This window comes from Calonectris borealis, chromosome 4 (assembly GCF_964195595.1).
Source record: "Calonectris borealis chromosome 4, bCalBor7.hap1.2, whole genome shotgun sequence".
NCBI classification, from domain to species: Eukaryota; Metazoa; Chordata; class Aves; order Procellariiformes; family Procellariidae; genus Calonectris; species Calonectris borealis.
Window position 1 is genome coordinate 2558057 of NC_134315.1, and position 14708 is coordinate 2572764.

The following is a 14708-nucleotide window of genomic DNA, read 5'->3' on the forward strand; positions in this document are numbered from 1 at the left end:
GGGATTGGTATGGGGCAAACATGGGAACAAAGAAGAGAAAAAAAGGAGAGGACTGGGGAGGAGGAGAGAAGAGGGCAGGAAAGTGCAAGACGGAGTGCTGACACTGACCAGGAGCACCAACAAAATGTCTGGAAGAGATAAGCTGTCCGGGAGGAGCAACATGCTCAGTTTTTCTGAGGTTGCTCAGGCAGAGCAAACATTTGAGGTACCCAGTGCACGTGGTTCAGACATTGCAGGTTGTCATCTAAAGGGCCCTACCTTCAAGTGTCGACACTTGAGTTTCCTAAGCAACTCAAATGCCATGAGATGCCTTCTTACCTGGCCACGGGATGCCTGTTTAGATTGATCTGAATCTCCAGTAGGCTCTGTGTCCTACCTGAAAGCCCCATGTGGATGTCTTAGATATCCTACGATATCCAAACACCACTAGATGCCTATGTGCCAACAACCTGACTCATCCCTAAAGAATTAGGTGGCAAATATCTGCTCGGCAGCATGATTCACAGAGTTTATCCACCCAAGGTAGCAGGGGAGCCACATGCAAAGAGCAATCAGGCAATCCATCTGAACGATGCACCTACTTCCCTGCATGGTCCAGACAGTCCCAACAAGCCCAGTGTGTGACTCAAAGCTGCTTCGTGCTAAGTGGTTTGGTTTGGTGCTTTGACCTAGACAATGTGAAAACTGAGGCACAGTGGTCTGTGGTCAGAGCTGTACATCACACACCTCTCGCTCCGCAGGCTCCGGAGAGTCCAACCTTCTCCTGAGAAGCAGAGGATGTGGCAGCAGCCCTGATGACGGGTAGAGCATTTCATACCTGAGCCTTTGGGCATTTCCCTTAATCTGAGGATGACCTTAGCTACATTTAGAGCACAGTCTTTGAAGAGAGAGAAACTGGACCAGGGTGATTCTCTTTTTCAGCAAATCAGCCTAAATATGAAGGCTTAGGTCTCTAGGGGAAGTTATTACCCAAGAGTCAGTTAATGGCAATATAGAATGAATTCCCTCGCTGCCTGCAACAGCTCTTCCCTCAAAAACCAACTTCACATATCAGAAAACAAACATTTCTTCCAAGACTGGACCTTGCTTGCAGTCCCAGAGGAAGCCTGTAAAACATTAATTACAGCACCTATCCATGTCTCATCTCAAAGGGATAAAACCCACTTCTGGGTCTGTTGGGGAGGCAGGAGAGTATAAAACCATGTTCATTCAAACTGGTTTGGCAACACGTACGGCAGCAAAGGATTTCGCAAATGTGTTCCCTTCCGTAAACACCACCAGTGCTATCATGTCCCTTTCTGCCCCGAATATCTGTGCTAATATGTCCCGTTTTGTGCTCTCGCTCCATCAGGTCACGCTATGCGGAGTTCCAGTTTAATTGCCAGCCGTCCCTGCAGGCTGCGAGCGGCTGCCGGAGGGACAGCTACGCTGCCTGTCTGCTGGCGTATACAGGGATCATAGGTAAGAGGCTGCGTCCTTTGGCTGGTCTCTTTCCCACTCTCTGGGTGGCAAACATCTCCTCTGGGTGGGAAACATCTCCTCTTACTCTGGCCAGCTGAAAGCTATGAGGACAGTAGGGTGGAGAGCTGAGACTGGGATGTCAGGGAGATGCTGGGCTTTCTCTCTGCGGTGACTAGAGAAGGAGCCTAAGCCATGAGCACAGGGTAACTTTAGGATAGCTGCGGCGGAGGGAGGAAAACCATGCACCATGGGCTGCTGCAAGATCCCAGCTTCTCCCTCGGATGGAAATAGATGGGCTGTCCCAGGGCATCTGCTCTGTCAGGGGTTCCCTGATGCCATCACCAGTGATGCCACTGGAAATCACCATCCATTGCCATCCTGCTGACTTCAGAGGATGTCAAACTGGGTTTTCAGACGCTGCAGAGACCCAGCTGGCAGCAGTTAGCACAAGCACAGCCAGAGTCCAAAGAGAAGCGCCAGTGGCCATTGGACTTGGTCCATCCTGACGGATGGGATAGATTGACAGCTTTTTGGGTCAAGATTTCATTCTGGTTTAATCCTTCCTTTGTTGTCTCTGGCTATTCTGGAGATTGAGTTTGGCTTTTTCAAAGACAGCGTGGAAACCTTTACGCACATTCACGTACAGTGTTTGAATGTTATTAGGGAACCTGAGTTCCCAGGAGCTGCCCGTTCCTTGGACTGACAGCACGTTTTAATTGACTGAAGGCTTTGCTGGCAGCAGGGTGAACAAAAGGGTTGCCCCTCTCTCTTCTCCTCCCTGGGAGTAAAAGAGACCTCTGACACCAGCACTTGAAGGGTTTTCTCGTGCTGCCATCACGGAGGGGCTCAGCTGAGGCTGTAAGCAGAGCAACCCAAGAGAACAGGGAAATCATTGTCCCTTCTTGAAGTACCAGCCTTGCAGCAACACTTCTCCATCCTTCCCGGCAGGCAGCCCCATCACACCCAACTACATTGACAACTCAACTTCCAGCATAGCTCCCTGGTGCACGTGCAATGCCAGCGGCAATCGGCAGGAAGAGTGTGAGAGCTTTCTGCATCTCTTCACCGACAACATCTGCCTCCGTAAGTATCGCCCGGCACGTTGCTGCTCCGGCAGCATCACCTGCCGGCTGGTGAGGCTTCTTGTGAATGAGGGTATGAAGATGCCCTGGTCTTCAAGAGTCTATAGGTGTCCAGCTCCCTGTGCTTTCAACAAAGGAGCTCTGAAGACCCTTGGGCGTGCATTTGGGTGATGCAGTCAAAGGAGGCTGGAGAAGGGATGCATGTGCTTTCCCTTGGAAACGTTGCCCTAACAATGCTTTTCTCCATCTCTTTCCCACACAAAGAAAATGCCATTCTGGCCTTTGGCAATGGGACCTACCTGAATGCAGCTGTGGCCCCATCCATCCCCCCCACCACACAGATGTACAAGCAGGAGCAAAATGCCAACAGAGCCGTGGCGACCCTCAGAGAGAACATCTTCGAGCACCTCCAGCCCACCAAGGTAGGAGAGGGCTGACCTGGCCCTAAGAGATGCTTGGCCATGTCTATACCTCCTCCATGCCCTCCAGCCCTCCTCACCTCAGCTCCATCTTCCATCTGTGTCATTTCAGCTGTGTGCAGACATCCAACCTCCCCTCCACCTCCTGGAGTCCCCGATTCACCCTCTTCTTCATGCCCTGACATATTCGTCCCCAACATCAAGCACAGGGCTACATGCTCCTGTCCTTTTGCGCCAAGGGAGGTTTAGATTGGACATTAGGAAAAATTTCTTTACTGAAAGAGTGGTCAGGCTTTGGAACAGGCTGCCCAGGGAAGTGGTGGAGTCACCATCCCTGGAGGTATTTAAAAGATGTGTAGATGAGGCCCTTAGGAACATGGTTTAGTGGGCATGGGGGGGTTGGGTTGGTGGTTGGACTCGATGATCTTGGAGGTCTTTTCCAACCTTCATGATTCTATGATTCTATGATCCCTGACTCTGCCCTCCTGCCTGTTGGTCACCTTCTCTTTTCTTTCGTGGGTGCTACAGAGAGATACGGGTTTTTTTAAGAAGTACTGGGAAATCTATGGGCTTTTCAGGAGCGTAGAAGGGGAGCCAGGACCACTGGTTTGGCTCCTCACCCTCCTGCAAGGCAGCCGCATGGTTGCAGACAAGCATTTCAGCTGCCTGGGACACAGGTTCCTCCCTTGTTAGATGAGGAACCTGGAGGTCATAATGTTGAGACTTAACTGACTAAGGTTTGCTAAGCATTGGAACATTTCAGATGAAAGGTTCTAGTCATCAGCAAATTGTTAGTATCAAAATAATATTAAATTGAAGTTATTTTAAAACAAAAACCAGATTAATTTACTGGTGATGGCAGTAGTAGGTATTAAATATTTTATTTTTAAATAAAAAGCAATGACCTTGATTTGCCACCCACCAGAGTAATTTTCAGATTGAATTATTTTACTATTGAATAATTAACAGTGACCCTGATTTGCTGAACATTCAGGTAACAGAAGTTGTCAGTTAACTAGACTCCAAGGACTGAGCGTGGGCTTTGCACTGGGCTAGCCGATACCTTCAGAGAGCTTCCACACATGGGTATTTTTAAGTCTCTTCCCTGTTTCTTTTGCTGGAAAACCAAGAAATTCACCTCCCTCCACTCTGTTTTCACAGAGCAGCAGGTTGGGAGGTGCAGAGATGTGGCCTCAGCTTCCCTCACTGCTTTTCAGGGCATCGGTGGCTTTCATCAGGCCATAAACTTTGCACCCAGGAGATTTGGAGGATTTGCTTCTAGCGGGTGCTGTTAGTGCAATCCAAGTAGTGGCCTGAGGTGCAGACCTTGCACAGAGAACTTTACCCTGGAAGTGATGGAGAAGCTGTGAACCTCCCTCATCACTGACAGTCCAGTGCAGATAGCCAACTGCTGCTGCCACCAGCAAGTGGGAAGCTGGAGAAAGCAACTGCACTAAGGGATGGCCCTACCACATCGCCAACCTCCACGTGACAGCAGCACATCCCTCTGCTGAGGTGTGAGCACTGCTGGAGCATGGTCCCTGCTGACACTGCGAGAGAAACCGGGGACTTGGGTCTTGACTTTGGACTCATCCCTGGAAACATTCAAGGTCAGGTTGGACGGGGCTCTGAGCAGCCTGATCTAGTTGAAGATGTCCCTGCCTGTGACAGGGGCGTTGGACTAAATGACCTTTAAAGGTCCCTTCCAATCCAAACTATTCTATTCTATTCTATTCTATTCTATTCTATTCTATTCTATTCTATTCTATTCTATTCAATTCAACTTCAAATCCAGATCCTGTTCAATGTTTAATGAGTTTGGTGCCCCTGGATCTGAGGAGGAAAGCTACGATGGACCAATTAGTCCATCTGCTTCCCATCTTCATAGCAGTGCAGAACCTTGGCTCTAACTTATCTCAGTTATCAACTAATGCAAATAGAGGTCTCTAGTAAAGCAAATTTTTGGCCACAGATGTCAATGCACTGTATAAGGAGAAGGGTGCAGGGGGTAGGCACCCAGGGTGCGAGTCAGTCACATAAACTCATGCACTGTATTTTGGAATAAGCCACCTGGCTCCCAGGTGCTGCTTGGTGAAATGCCTACCAGCCCCGTGGAGGTGTACTCAACACCTGGGGGACATCTCCACCTGAAGAGGCCACCAGGGCAAGACGCTGACCAGCAGCGGCTCCGTAAGCTGCATGGATCTCCATTGACCAGAGTGGGCATCCAGGCACCCACCTCACACAAAGATACCTCCAACCAGTGTCCAAACCTGTGGGCTGCACAGCCAGCGCTGTGCCCACAAGGTGAGCCTGCTGTATGCCACAGTGCTACCACCACCTTCACCACCATCCCCAACAGAGCTGAGCCGACCTCCAGACTAGACCCGGGATGTTGAGACTAGCCCTGGCTCCCTCTGCACGTGCACACACATAGGAAGGCTGCACAGTCCCCAAGCCCTAAATCCTCGGAGGGACCAAGGTGGGGAACAACCACACTGCTCACCCCATGCCGCCTCCTTTTTCTTGCAGGTGGCCGGGGAGGAGAGGCTCCTGCGGGGCTCCACTCGTCTGTCATCAGGGACCTCCAGCCCAGCAGTTCCCTCCTGCTGGGCAGGCTCTCCACTGCAGATGTGGCTTCTCCCCGCTCTTGCTGTGCTGAACCTCTTCGTGATGTGAAGCAGGGTGGGCACACGCCAGGCAGAGACTCTCTTTGTGTTGGTTTCTTTACAAAACAACCAGACCAGTAACTTTTTGGGGGGGCTGGAGGGGGAGGAGGGAGGGGATGGGAAGGAGAGGTGAGCGTGTGGGCATCCCTTCCTCCTCCTCATCCGTCTGCCAATTTATTTGATTTTATACAATCCACATCGTTGACAACCAGCTCATTCTTGGTCCTGGCCAGCTTTCCACCCCACAGCTTGGTTGTTGTCTCTCCAGTTCTTTGCGGCTGGGGTCAGAGCCATGGACAAGTCCCTTGGAAAAGGTGAAGGAGACAGTTGAGATAAGAAATGAAAGCTGCAAAGGAAATGCTTTACCTGCCCCAGCCAAAAGGGGACAGACTTTTGATGGATGAGCTGTCGGGAGGTTTCCTGAAGCCCTGACTCAGGTTGGGGGGCTCTTGACAGGACACGTCAAGCGATGTGGAGTTCAGACTGTCTCCAGGGTTGCTCAGGACCTGAAAGGCAGACCACCTCATTCAGACTGAAGAAACCAGAGCACCGGTGAGAAGGTGGTTGGTTTTGATCCTAAAGCACCTCTGGGGTGGACCAAGTAACCACGCTACGAACTGGCTGGCGGGGATTGTCCACCCGCTTGAAACCATGGCCAGCGTGCAACTAGCATGCATCTCCAAGCTGTCACCTACCCCTCGGGCCCTCCTTTTTAGAGAAACATGTGTCATGTATTGATGGTGTTCAGGAAGAAACACGTGTGTTGCGTTTTGTTTACGGCTGGCTTTCGTCGTGTCCCAACCCCAGCACCACTATTCACTGGTCCTGTAAAGTCTTTGGGGTAGGTATTTTTTTGTCACATCCAACCAACCAGAGGCCAATGTTGTCCCACTCCAAGCTAACTTTTCTCCATGAGGGATGAATGTGTGAGCTCACGGGCAGGACTCGATGCGAGCCCAACGCAACCCACTTTCATGTGCTACCTGTGCATCTGCTGGTCTCGCAGAGGCAGAGGGTCTTCAGTCAGGGGATTTCATTAGTTTTCCTAGGAAAAGATAGGATAGGAAGGGTTTGCTAGATACTGCCTTGGGGACATAAATATCCAGCCAATTTGTGGAAAGGCCAAGTCATGAATCATGTAATGGGTAGGGAGTGGATTGCTATGGTTCCCCTCCTTGAAGAGTTGGCAGAGGCAATCGCTTGTGTCCAGGTTAGCACGTGAAGGACATTGCCTCCTGCCAAGTCCTATTTACTCAGCCGAGAGGCCATTTAAGCAAAGGCTGGTGAAGTGACCCATTTACTGAGCTGCAGCCAGAGCCCAGCTGGAGGGTGAGGACAAATGTCTCTCTGGTCTCTTGGGGCACAGGGAGGCAGATGCATGACCTTGGGCTACCTGAGCATTTGGGGGTCTTCCCTCGAGGAGGTGAGCTGAAGACTCCCAGTGCCTTCTTGAGGGGCTGAACCCCTCACTAGATCAAACCAAGAAAGAAGATGGTAAGGAAGGGTGAGAAGGTTTCCCAGGATAAATGCTTACCCAAGTTGACCGCCACAGGAGGCACAGGAATAGCTCCAGATTCTCCCTGAGTATTTAGGCCTGGGCTTTGCAGCAGCCCATTTCTTCCTTGGCTTGTGCTCCTCCGAGGAACATAGTTCCTTAGTGTTTGGATCCACAGAAAGGCTTAGCAGAAGCTGACACAGAAAAGTCCAGCGCTTTTAATTCCCATTCCCTGCAGAACACCGTCCATTGTTTATTGCTTCAGATTCTGCTGAGAAACTGCAGAAACTTTCTTGGGTTTTGGTCCAATATGAAACCACGCTTGTTTTCAGTTGAACACCTGTGGATGTGTAAGACATGCACAGAAATCCTCCTGGCTGCATCCTATCCAAAGTTCTGCTCCTTGAGGTCCTCGGGGCTGTAGCACCCGGTTGTCCTAATCCAGGGCTGTGCAGAGGAACGTGCCAAGATCCAAGTCTTGTGCCAGGTCGCATCCTGAACTGAAACTTGTATGTGAGATGTTCACCGCCAAGAGTCTCACCCAGATGCGAAAAGCGGGCAGGGAGGTAGCGCTACAGGCAGGAAAGTCCCCTCCCTCCCTTCAAAGTGCCATAGCCGTGAGTTTCTGTGAACACCTCCCCTTTATCCAGGACATCGGTGTCCTCTGAGGGACCGTGAAGCCACCTGTGCACCAAGTGACACAACTGCTAGCTGCAACTCTGCAAAACTCGTGTCCTCTGAGCCACAGGTGAGAAAGGGATTAAATCCTGATGCTCAGCCCTTCAAAGGCAAGGAACTACCTCAACATCATGAGGTCATGCTGTGAATTGCCTTCTGCTGCCGCTTTCCTTTCAAGTCCTCTAGTCATGCCCTGCTCTTCTACACATCTGGCCCCAGCAAGCCTGTCTCCACCGGCCTTTAACCTTGCTGGGGCTGAGTCTCTGTGTAGGACGGGCATGGAAGTGTCAGCTGCTTTCCAGGAGTACCCGCTCCTGCAGCCTCTCATGGCTCTTGGCCGTTTCCTTCTCTGATTGGCAGCCAGCAGAGATAGACTTTTTCTAGGTGGTCAGGATGACTGGCAACCCCACCTGAGCTCTCCCTTAGGACTGGTATGCTGTGAAAACTAGATGTGGAGAATCCTACTCAGAGACTAGAGGGGATGGAAGAGACCTCCAGAGGTTACCTAGCCCATCACCGTGTCCCACAGCAGGACCAATGGTCTGTTTACACTTTCTGGCAGATTTATCTTAAACGATTTTTAACAATTTCAATGAGAGACATCACCATGTCCCCTGGATTTATATCTTGCTTTAAAGACTCCTTAGGATGTTAGTTGTCTCTAAGCATCACAGTCCAACGAGACCCTCAATTCCCATTGCGGTGTCTTCTCAAGTCCTCAGTTTTGGAAGGATGGCAGAGCAACAGCTAAAAGTGCCCCGAGGCCGTAGAAGGTGACAGCCGACTACCATAGATCATATCACAGAGGCATTGCATGAGAAGCTCAAAAAACATGGCAACGGTCTGCCGGGATCCCCGCAGAAACTGCGGTGGGTTCATGTAGGTGGGTGTCTGCTGGAGGGGTTTCCTCCCCGTGCCCTGGATTGAGGGACCTCAAAAGCATCTGCGGAGTTGAGGTTGCAGGTCTGAAATTACAGTCCCTGTCCTCAGCCTTTGTCCTGTGCTGTGAGTTTGGATAGAGCGTCCTTCAGACACTGTCCCAGGCCAGGTCCTGCACTCCCGGGGGTTCCCCGCGGCCCGGGGATGCTTCGAAATGGAGTGAGGCACAGAGCAATGAGCAGGAAAGAGCCAGGGGGGGGGGATGGGCAGTCAGATTACACAGAATTTAAACAAAAAAAAAAAATCCCCAAACCTGCATGGCTTTTTCCTGATCGTTTCACCCTTTTTGCCAACGTTTAATGTCCATTCTCCCTCCGAGCCTGTTCACGAATCAAACTTTGCAAAAAAGGATGGCTTTTGAGCAGTCCTTCTGGAGGAAGGAAACCCGACTGCATTCCTCCCCGCCCACAAACACATGCATGCACAGGCCGTTTCTTTTCCCTTGTGAAAAGTCGGTAATTTTTTTCGATGAAATTTCATCTCTCTTGAACTCTGTGAAGTGAACCATGGATCTTCATTTTTAAGTCTCTTGACTAACGACCAAAGTCATAGCAGCTGCTTGAAAAGGCAAAGGACTGAGTGAGCCAAGAGAGAGAATGGGAGACGATTTTTTTAGGAATTACTCCATACCTGGGGACTTTCATAAGCACAAAGAGTCATGGGGAGGGGAAAAAAAAAAAAAGAAAAAAAAAGAAGAAAAGAACCAGCCAAACTTTCTGTAGCCACCAAACTCTATTTTTTTGGCTGCTCAGCACCGTTCCCAGTGGTTTGGCAGTCCTGAAAGCCCTTGAAATATTGTGTATCTACAAATACCACATCGTCGTCAAAGCAAGAGCGTGAGCAGGGAGGGAGACAGCGCGGCGGGGAGCCGCTGCTGGAGCAATAACCCCGAGGGCAGCAGGGTGATGCCAACGGCCTGGGCGCGTGCGTGGGCGCGGGCACGTAGGGGAGGATGCTTGATGTCTGGCTATACTACCGGGGTGTAACCTGTACTTATCTCTTCTGTACATGTCAATATTCAAACATATCCATGAATAAAGCACACATGCATTTTCCTGACCCCCTTTGCTCCCGTCTGCGACGCCAGGCTGTCCGTCCCCGTACGTCCAGGCTCGTGCATCTGCCGAGCTCGCTGGTCCCGCGCCGTAAGGGCAGCTGGAAGAAATGGGGGGATGTTTTGGGGGGGTTGGCGGAGCGGTGGGGCTCAGATGCCTCGTGCTTGGCTGGAAACCCAGCTCTGATCTGCTGCCTACCAGCAAGGAGGGGCAGCAGGTGAAAAACCAACTCTGCTGAGATGGAGAGACATCAATGCCACCCGGGAAGGGGACACGGACCCACGCGAGTCCTGATTGCGCTGCACGCAGGGGTGACGCATGCAAAGCTTTGGGAACAATTTGGGGAAGATTTAGCTCCAAGCTGGTGCCGGCGCAGGAGGAGGGAGGCATTGCAAGATGTAGCAGGGATGGCAATAATTGCACCCGCAATTAGTGGCATGTGGAGCCACTAATGCCGAGATGTCACCGCGTAACCCAGGGAGGGGGGGTGGAAATAACTGGGGGCGGCTGGTGCTGCACCATTCCGCAGGGCACAGGAGGAGGGAGATGGAGGAGGAGGGAGGGTGGCAGTTCATGCCAGCCGGGGAGACTTCTGTTCATGCCACGAACATCTGTGAGTTATTTTTGGCAGCTTAAAAAAAAAAAAACAAACAAAAAAAAGAGATCACAGGAAAATTGATTAGAGGGAAATTGAATGTTTTCTTGCCAATTTTTGGTGGAAAAAAAAATTCTGGAAAACAAACGTATATAAAATTTATATAAAAATGGCAAATGAAATTCAAGTCAGTTCCTAAACACAAAGGGAGTTCAAGGTCGAACGTTGCACTTTTTCCTGCCCAAAACCATGTTTGTCCTCGTGCATGCACGAAGCAGCTGAGGATGCGGAGGGGGAGCAAAGCCTGAGGGTTAGGGCCGGACTCGGGACTCCTGTCAAAGCCGTTTCCTTCCCCACAAGGCGCGGGCTTGTTTCGGTGGCTGAGGTTTTGCCGAGACAAAGAAAATTTCCTGGGAAAGTTCCAGCCGGTTGAACCTGAAACGTGCTGTGAAAACGTTGCAGGTTTGATGTATTTTCCCTGCTTCTTGGCAGGCGGCCGCTCGCCCAAGGTCAGCACCCAAAAAGCTGGTGAGGGACGGTCCAGGGCCAGACGGCGATGGATTTCAGGGGGGCCCTGGCCTTGAAGGAGACCGCGGGACTCCCGTGGTCGCAGGGTCTGTCCTTGCTCCTGCCGGCTACCCGATGGGGCAGCGTCTGCTGGTTTGATCAGTCCAGATATAAGGAAGAAATGTTTTGCGCTGAGGGTGGTGAAACACTGGCCCAGGTTGCCCAGAGAGGTGGTAGATGCCCCATCCCTGGGAACATTCCAGGCCAGGTTGGACGGGGCTCTGAGCAACCTGATCTAGTTGGAGGTGTCCCTGCCATGGTAAGGGGGATGGACTAGGTGACCTTTAAAGGTCCCTCCCAACCCAAACCATTCTGTGATTCTGTGATCGATACGGGGCGAAGGGCTGGTTAGGGCATCCCTGCTGTGGGTCATAGCAACTGGCTTCAAGCAAGCCTGGAAATCACCCTAAATTTGAGGTGAAGAGATTTTGGAGCAAAAGCACCTCTAATCGCTAGAGTGGGCTTTGCCTGACCCTCACTTCTATCACATCTCGGGGGGTCTGGGTCTGGCTTTTTGGCACACAGGTTGTGCCCACGACAAAACTGAGCCCCACTCCCTCCTCCAACCAGGGACATCAGACAGGGACAAATCCGGAAGCAAGAGCAGGTGAAATGACTTTCCCTAATTCCCAGAGAAAAGGTCCTACAACCTCTGGAGCCCCCGGGGCAGAGATGAGCCCAGGGCATCTCTGGAGGTTTGGAGGAGAGGCCTGCCAGCAGGACCCGACGGGGACCGACGACCCCCCGTCGCGCTGGGACTGCAGACGCAGCACAAGCGAAATCCTGCGGCTGATGTACAACCGCTGCGAGGGGACGTTTGAAGCAGAAACAACAATTTACCCTCCATTATCTCCATGCAAACGGTGCTAATGTGCTGATAGGGCTGGATGCAACTCGTTTCGGTTATTAAAATGTTGTCTTTTTGCACCGAGTGCGGAAACGGCGGATGTTAGCCAAAGGGAAGCGCTGCAGAATTAGCTCTGACATGAAAAATGTTCAAAGCGCTTTTTTTTTTTTTTTTTTTTCCCCTTCTCTAAGGAGAAGTGGAAATGATTTCTGGTGGGAGCGGGGATCCCAGGGAACGCGTCAATGGAAATAGTGCCAGTCACGCTGTCGGAGGCACATTGTGGCTGCAAGGCTGGAAAGCAGACCTGATAAAAGTCAGCGGGCTGCTGGTGGGACGGATGGGGAAAGGCAGACACCAGTTATCTCCATGCTTTCATCCCTCGTCATGACGATGCTTCGTGATCAGTTGTCACAATCCACACCTCCCCGCTAAAACTCTGCTTCCAAACTAAATTCAGGGCCCGCGTGGGGATCAGGAGAGGTTAAATCCCACCCTCCCACGGCATCGCTGGTCATTGCTGGTGGAGTGAGATCAAAACCAGCCCCGGTCCTGCAGGCTGTGGGCTCGTGGAGCTGCGCCCCGGGTTTCTCGCCGTGAGGAGCAGGTTGTCACCCTCCTCGTTAGAGCCAGAGTGGGCAGAAGCACTTTCGGCAGCGTTTTTTGGCTGAGTTCCCTGCAGACGTGGCTTCTGGGAGGTGCACGAGAAGGTCTGATTGGGGACCCGGGAACACAGAGAAGCAGAGGGGGAAGGAAAGTTCTGATCGTGCATCTCAATGTTGGATCTTGCTCTTTCATTTTGGGGCAGATCTTAACTTCTCCTAAGACACCCCTAGTGCAGGGGTCACTGAGTCTCTGGAGTCACCGGGGAGAAAACAGCCCTCCAAGGGCATCATGGACCTGATCTCAGTGTTGGCCACAGGGTGATGACTGGTGTCCCAGAATCACGCGACCGAGGGTGTTGGGGCTATCTGGTGTTGCAGACACAGTTCTGGGAGGTGTTGCTGTTCCCGGCCACCCCTGCAATGGGGAACACTGGTAGCTCAGCCCACCTCCGACTGGTGGTGACTCCTGGGTCCTGAAGCACCACCTCCAGCCCATAAACTCATCAGCAGGTCCCATCAGTCGTCTTATTAAAATTTCCCCCCACCTACTTTACCTTATGCCTCTGAAAATGTCTCCGAGTTTTCATTTTGTCACTCGATCCCCTGCTTAGTTGCTACTTAATTAGTTCAGAAACCAAAACCCCCAAGGAGGAACACAAAAACTTCTGCAAATTGTTTGTTCCAAAATGGTAAGCTGTGCTAGCTGTGGAGCTCTGGCTCATTTGTACACCTCTCTTTCCTCCCCTCTTCCCATTAATGGGGAAAAAAACCAAGCGTTTGTGCTTCCACCATACCAACGGATGATTTTCCTACCAACCAGCCATGTGTAACCCATCCCAAACCCCACCTTTTACCCGGATAAGGAGAAACAACGCCCAATCCAACCCAAAGTCCAGGCTTCCTGTAGGGTGGTTGAGTTAAATTGGTTGTTTTGTAAAAAGACTTAAAATCGCTTCCCCTTCTTCTGTAGATGATTGATATTTAAGTCTTGTGGAAAGAAAAGCTGCGTGGCAAATATCCCTCTGGCTCCTTACCCAACCGCGTTCATTAACGATGGGTGACACAGCAAAGAGCATCGTCCTGGACGTACGCGGAGCCTTGGGGAGCCTCCGTGCTCTCTTCCATTCCTTCCCTGCAAACCTTTTTTTTTTTTTTTTTTTTTTTTTTGCTACAACACAAGAAGAAAAATCAGAGCAGGGATGAAATACGGCCTCATACCTCTACGTTTTATCCTGCTGTCCAAAATGAGCTTAAACTAGCTTTAAAACCACTACCCCCTGCCCACTTCATTTCAAGTCTGGACACACCACGCTGTGCTTTTAGACTGGAAGGCTCCGCTCAGCTCGGCAGCAATTTCTGAGAATTGGGCTTCGGCATCCAAGTTTAATGCCACGGGATGAAGTAGCACAACGGTCTTAGGAGACGGCGGTGACTGAAACCTTCATGGCTCATAAATGTCAGGTTCAACTCTGCTTCATCTCAGCAGTGCTTAATTTCAAAGCTGAAAAGCGACATAAAAATAAATGGAGAACAACGGATCGCGTCTCGGCAGGAATCTGTTTCTGGATGCGGGGTGCGCTGCACGCGGGCTTCCAAGGGGTGGGAGAGGAGAGGTCACTCCGACTTTGCTCTCCCAGCTTTTGTGTGCGTCTGAAACACCAGCTGGCACCGATATTTGATAAGGTTGCACAATTATTAGCAGAACTCTTTGGATGATACAGTCTCCAGGGATGGCAGATTTTTCTCTTCTGATTCAAAGGAAGGAGCGCTTTAGTGGAAAAACTGGCAGTGAGAGTAAGAAAGGGAAGAGGCTGAGATTCTCTATTGCTGTTGGGCTTATTTAAGCCCCGAATGCAGAAGCCCTGAGCTTTGGGATGGTCACACAGTCGCCGAACCAAATAAAAACCAGCTATGTCACGACAGCAAGGACTCATGACCCCAGCGCTGAGGAGGTTGGAGCAAATAAATTCCCTCTTCAGCCCTGACCATCCCAGGTGACCTGCATGGAGGACAAGCCCCTTTTTCTCTACAGCAAAGACTTTTTCCTCCTTTCCACCACCCTTCAGAGACAGCCGTGGAGAAGATCAGGGACCAAGAGCTTCCCTACGATACCTTAGGGAGGATCATAGAATCATTAAGGTTGGAAAAGACCTCTAAGATCATCGAGTCCAACCATCAACCCAACACCACCATGCCCACTACACCATGTCCCTAAGGGCCTCATCTACACGTCTTTTAAATACCTCCAGGGATGGTGACTCCACCACTTCCCTGGGCAGCCTGTTCCAATGCTTGACAG

General features: G+C 51.1%; 1 protein-coding gene across 1 annotated transcript in view; it reads left to right on the plus strand.

Annotated features, from left to right (window-relative positions):
* Positions 1-9775, plus strand: part of GFRA4 (GDNF family receptor alpha 4) — a 73739-nt gene extending 63964 nt beyond the window's left edge. Inside the window, exons 5-8 of the mRNA XM_075148404.1 lie at positions 1352-1461; positions 2410-2544; positions 2808-2965; positions 5495-9775. Of these exons, the coding sequence (XP_075004505.1) occupies positions 1352-1461; positions 2410-2544; positions 2808-2965; positions 5495-5641 (550 nt within the window). The 3' untranslated portion in view covers positions 5642-9775. The remainder of the gene's footprint in view (positions 1-1351; positions 1462-2409; positions 2545-2807; positions 2966-5494) is intronic.
* The last annotated feature ends 4933 nt before the right edge of the window (positions 9776-14708 follow it).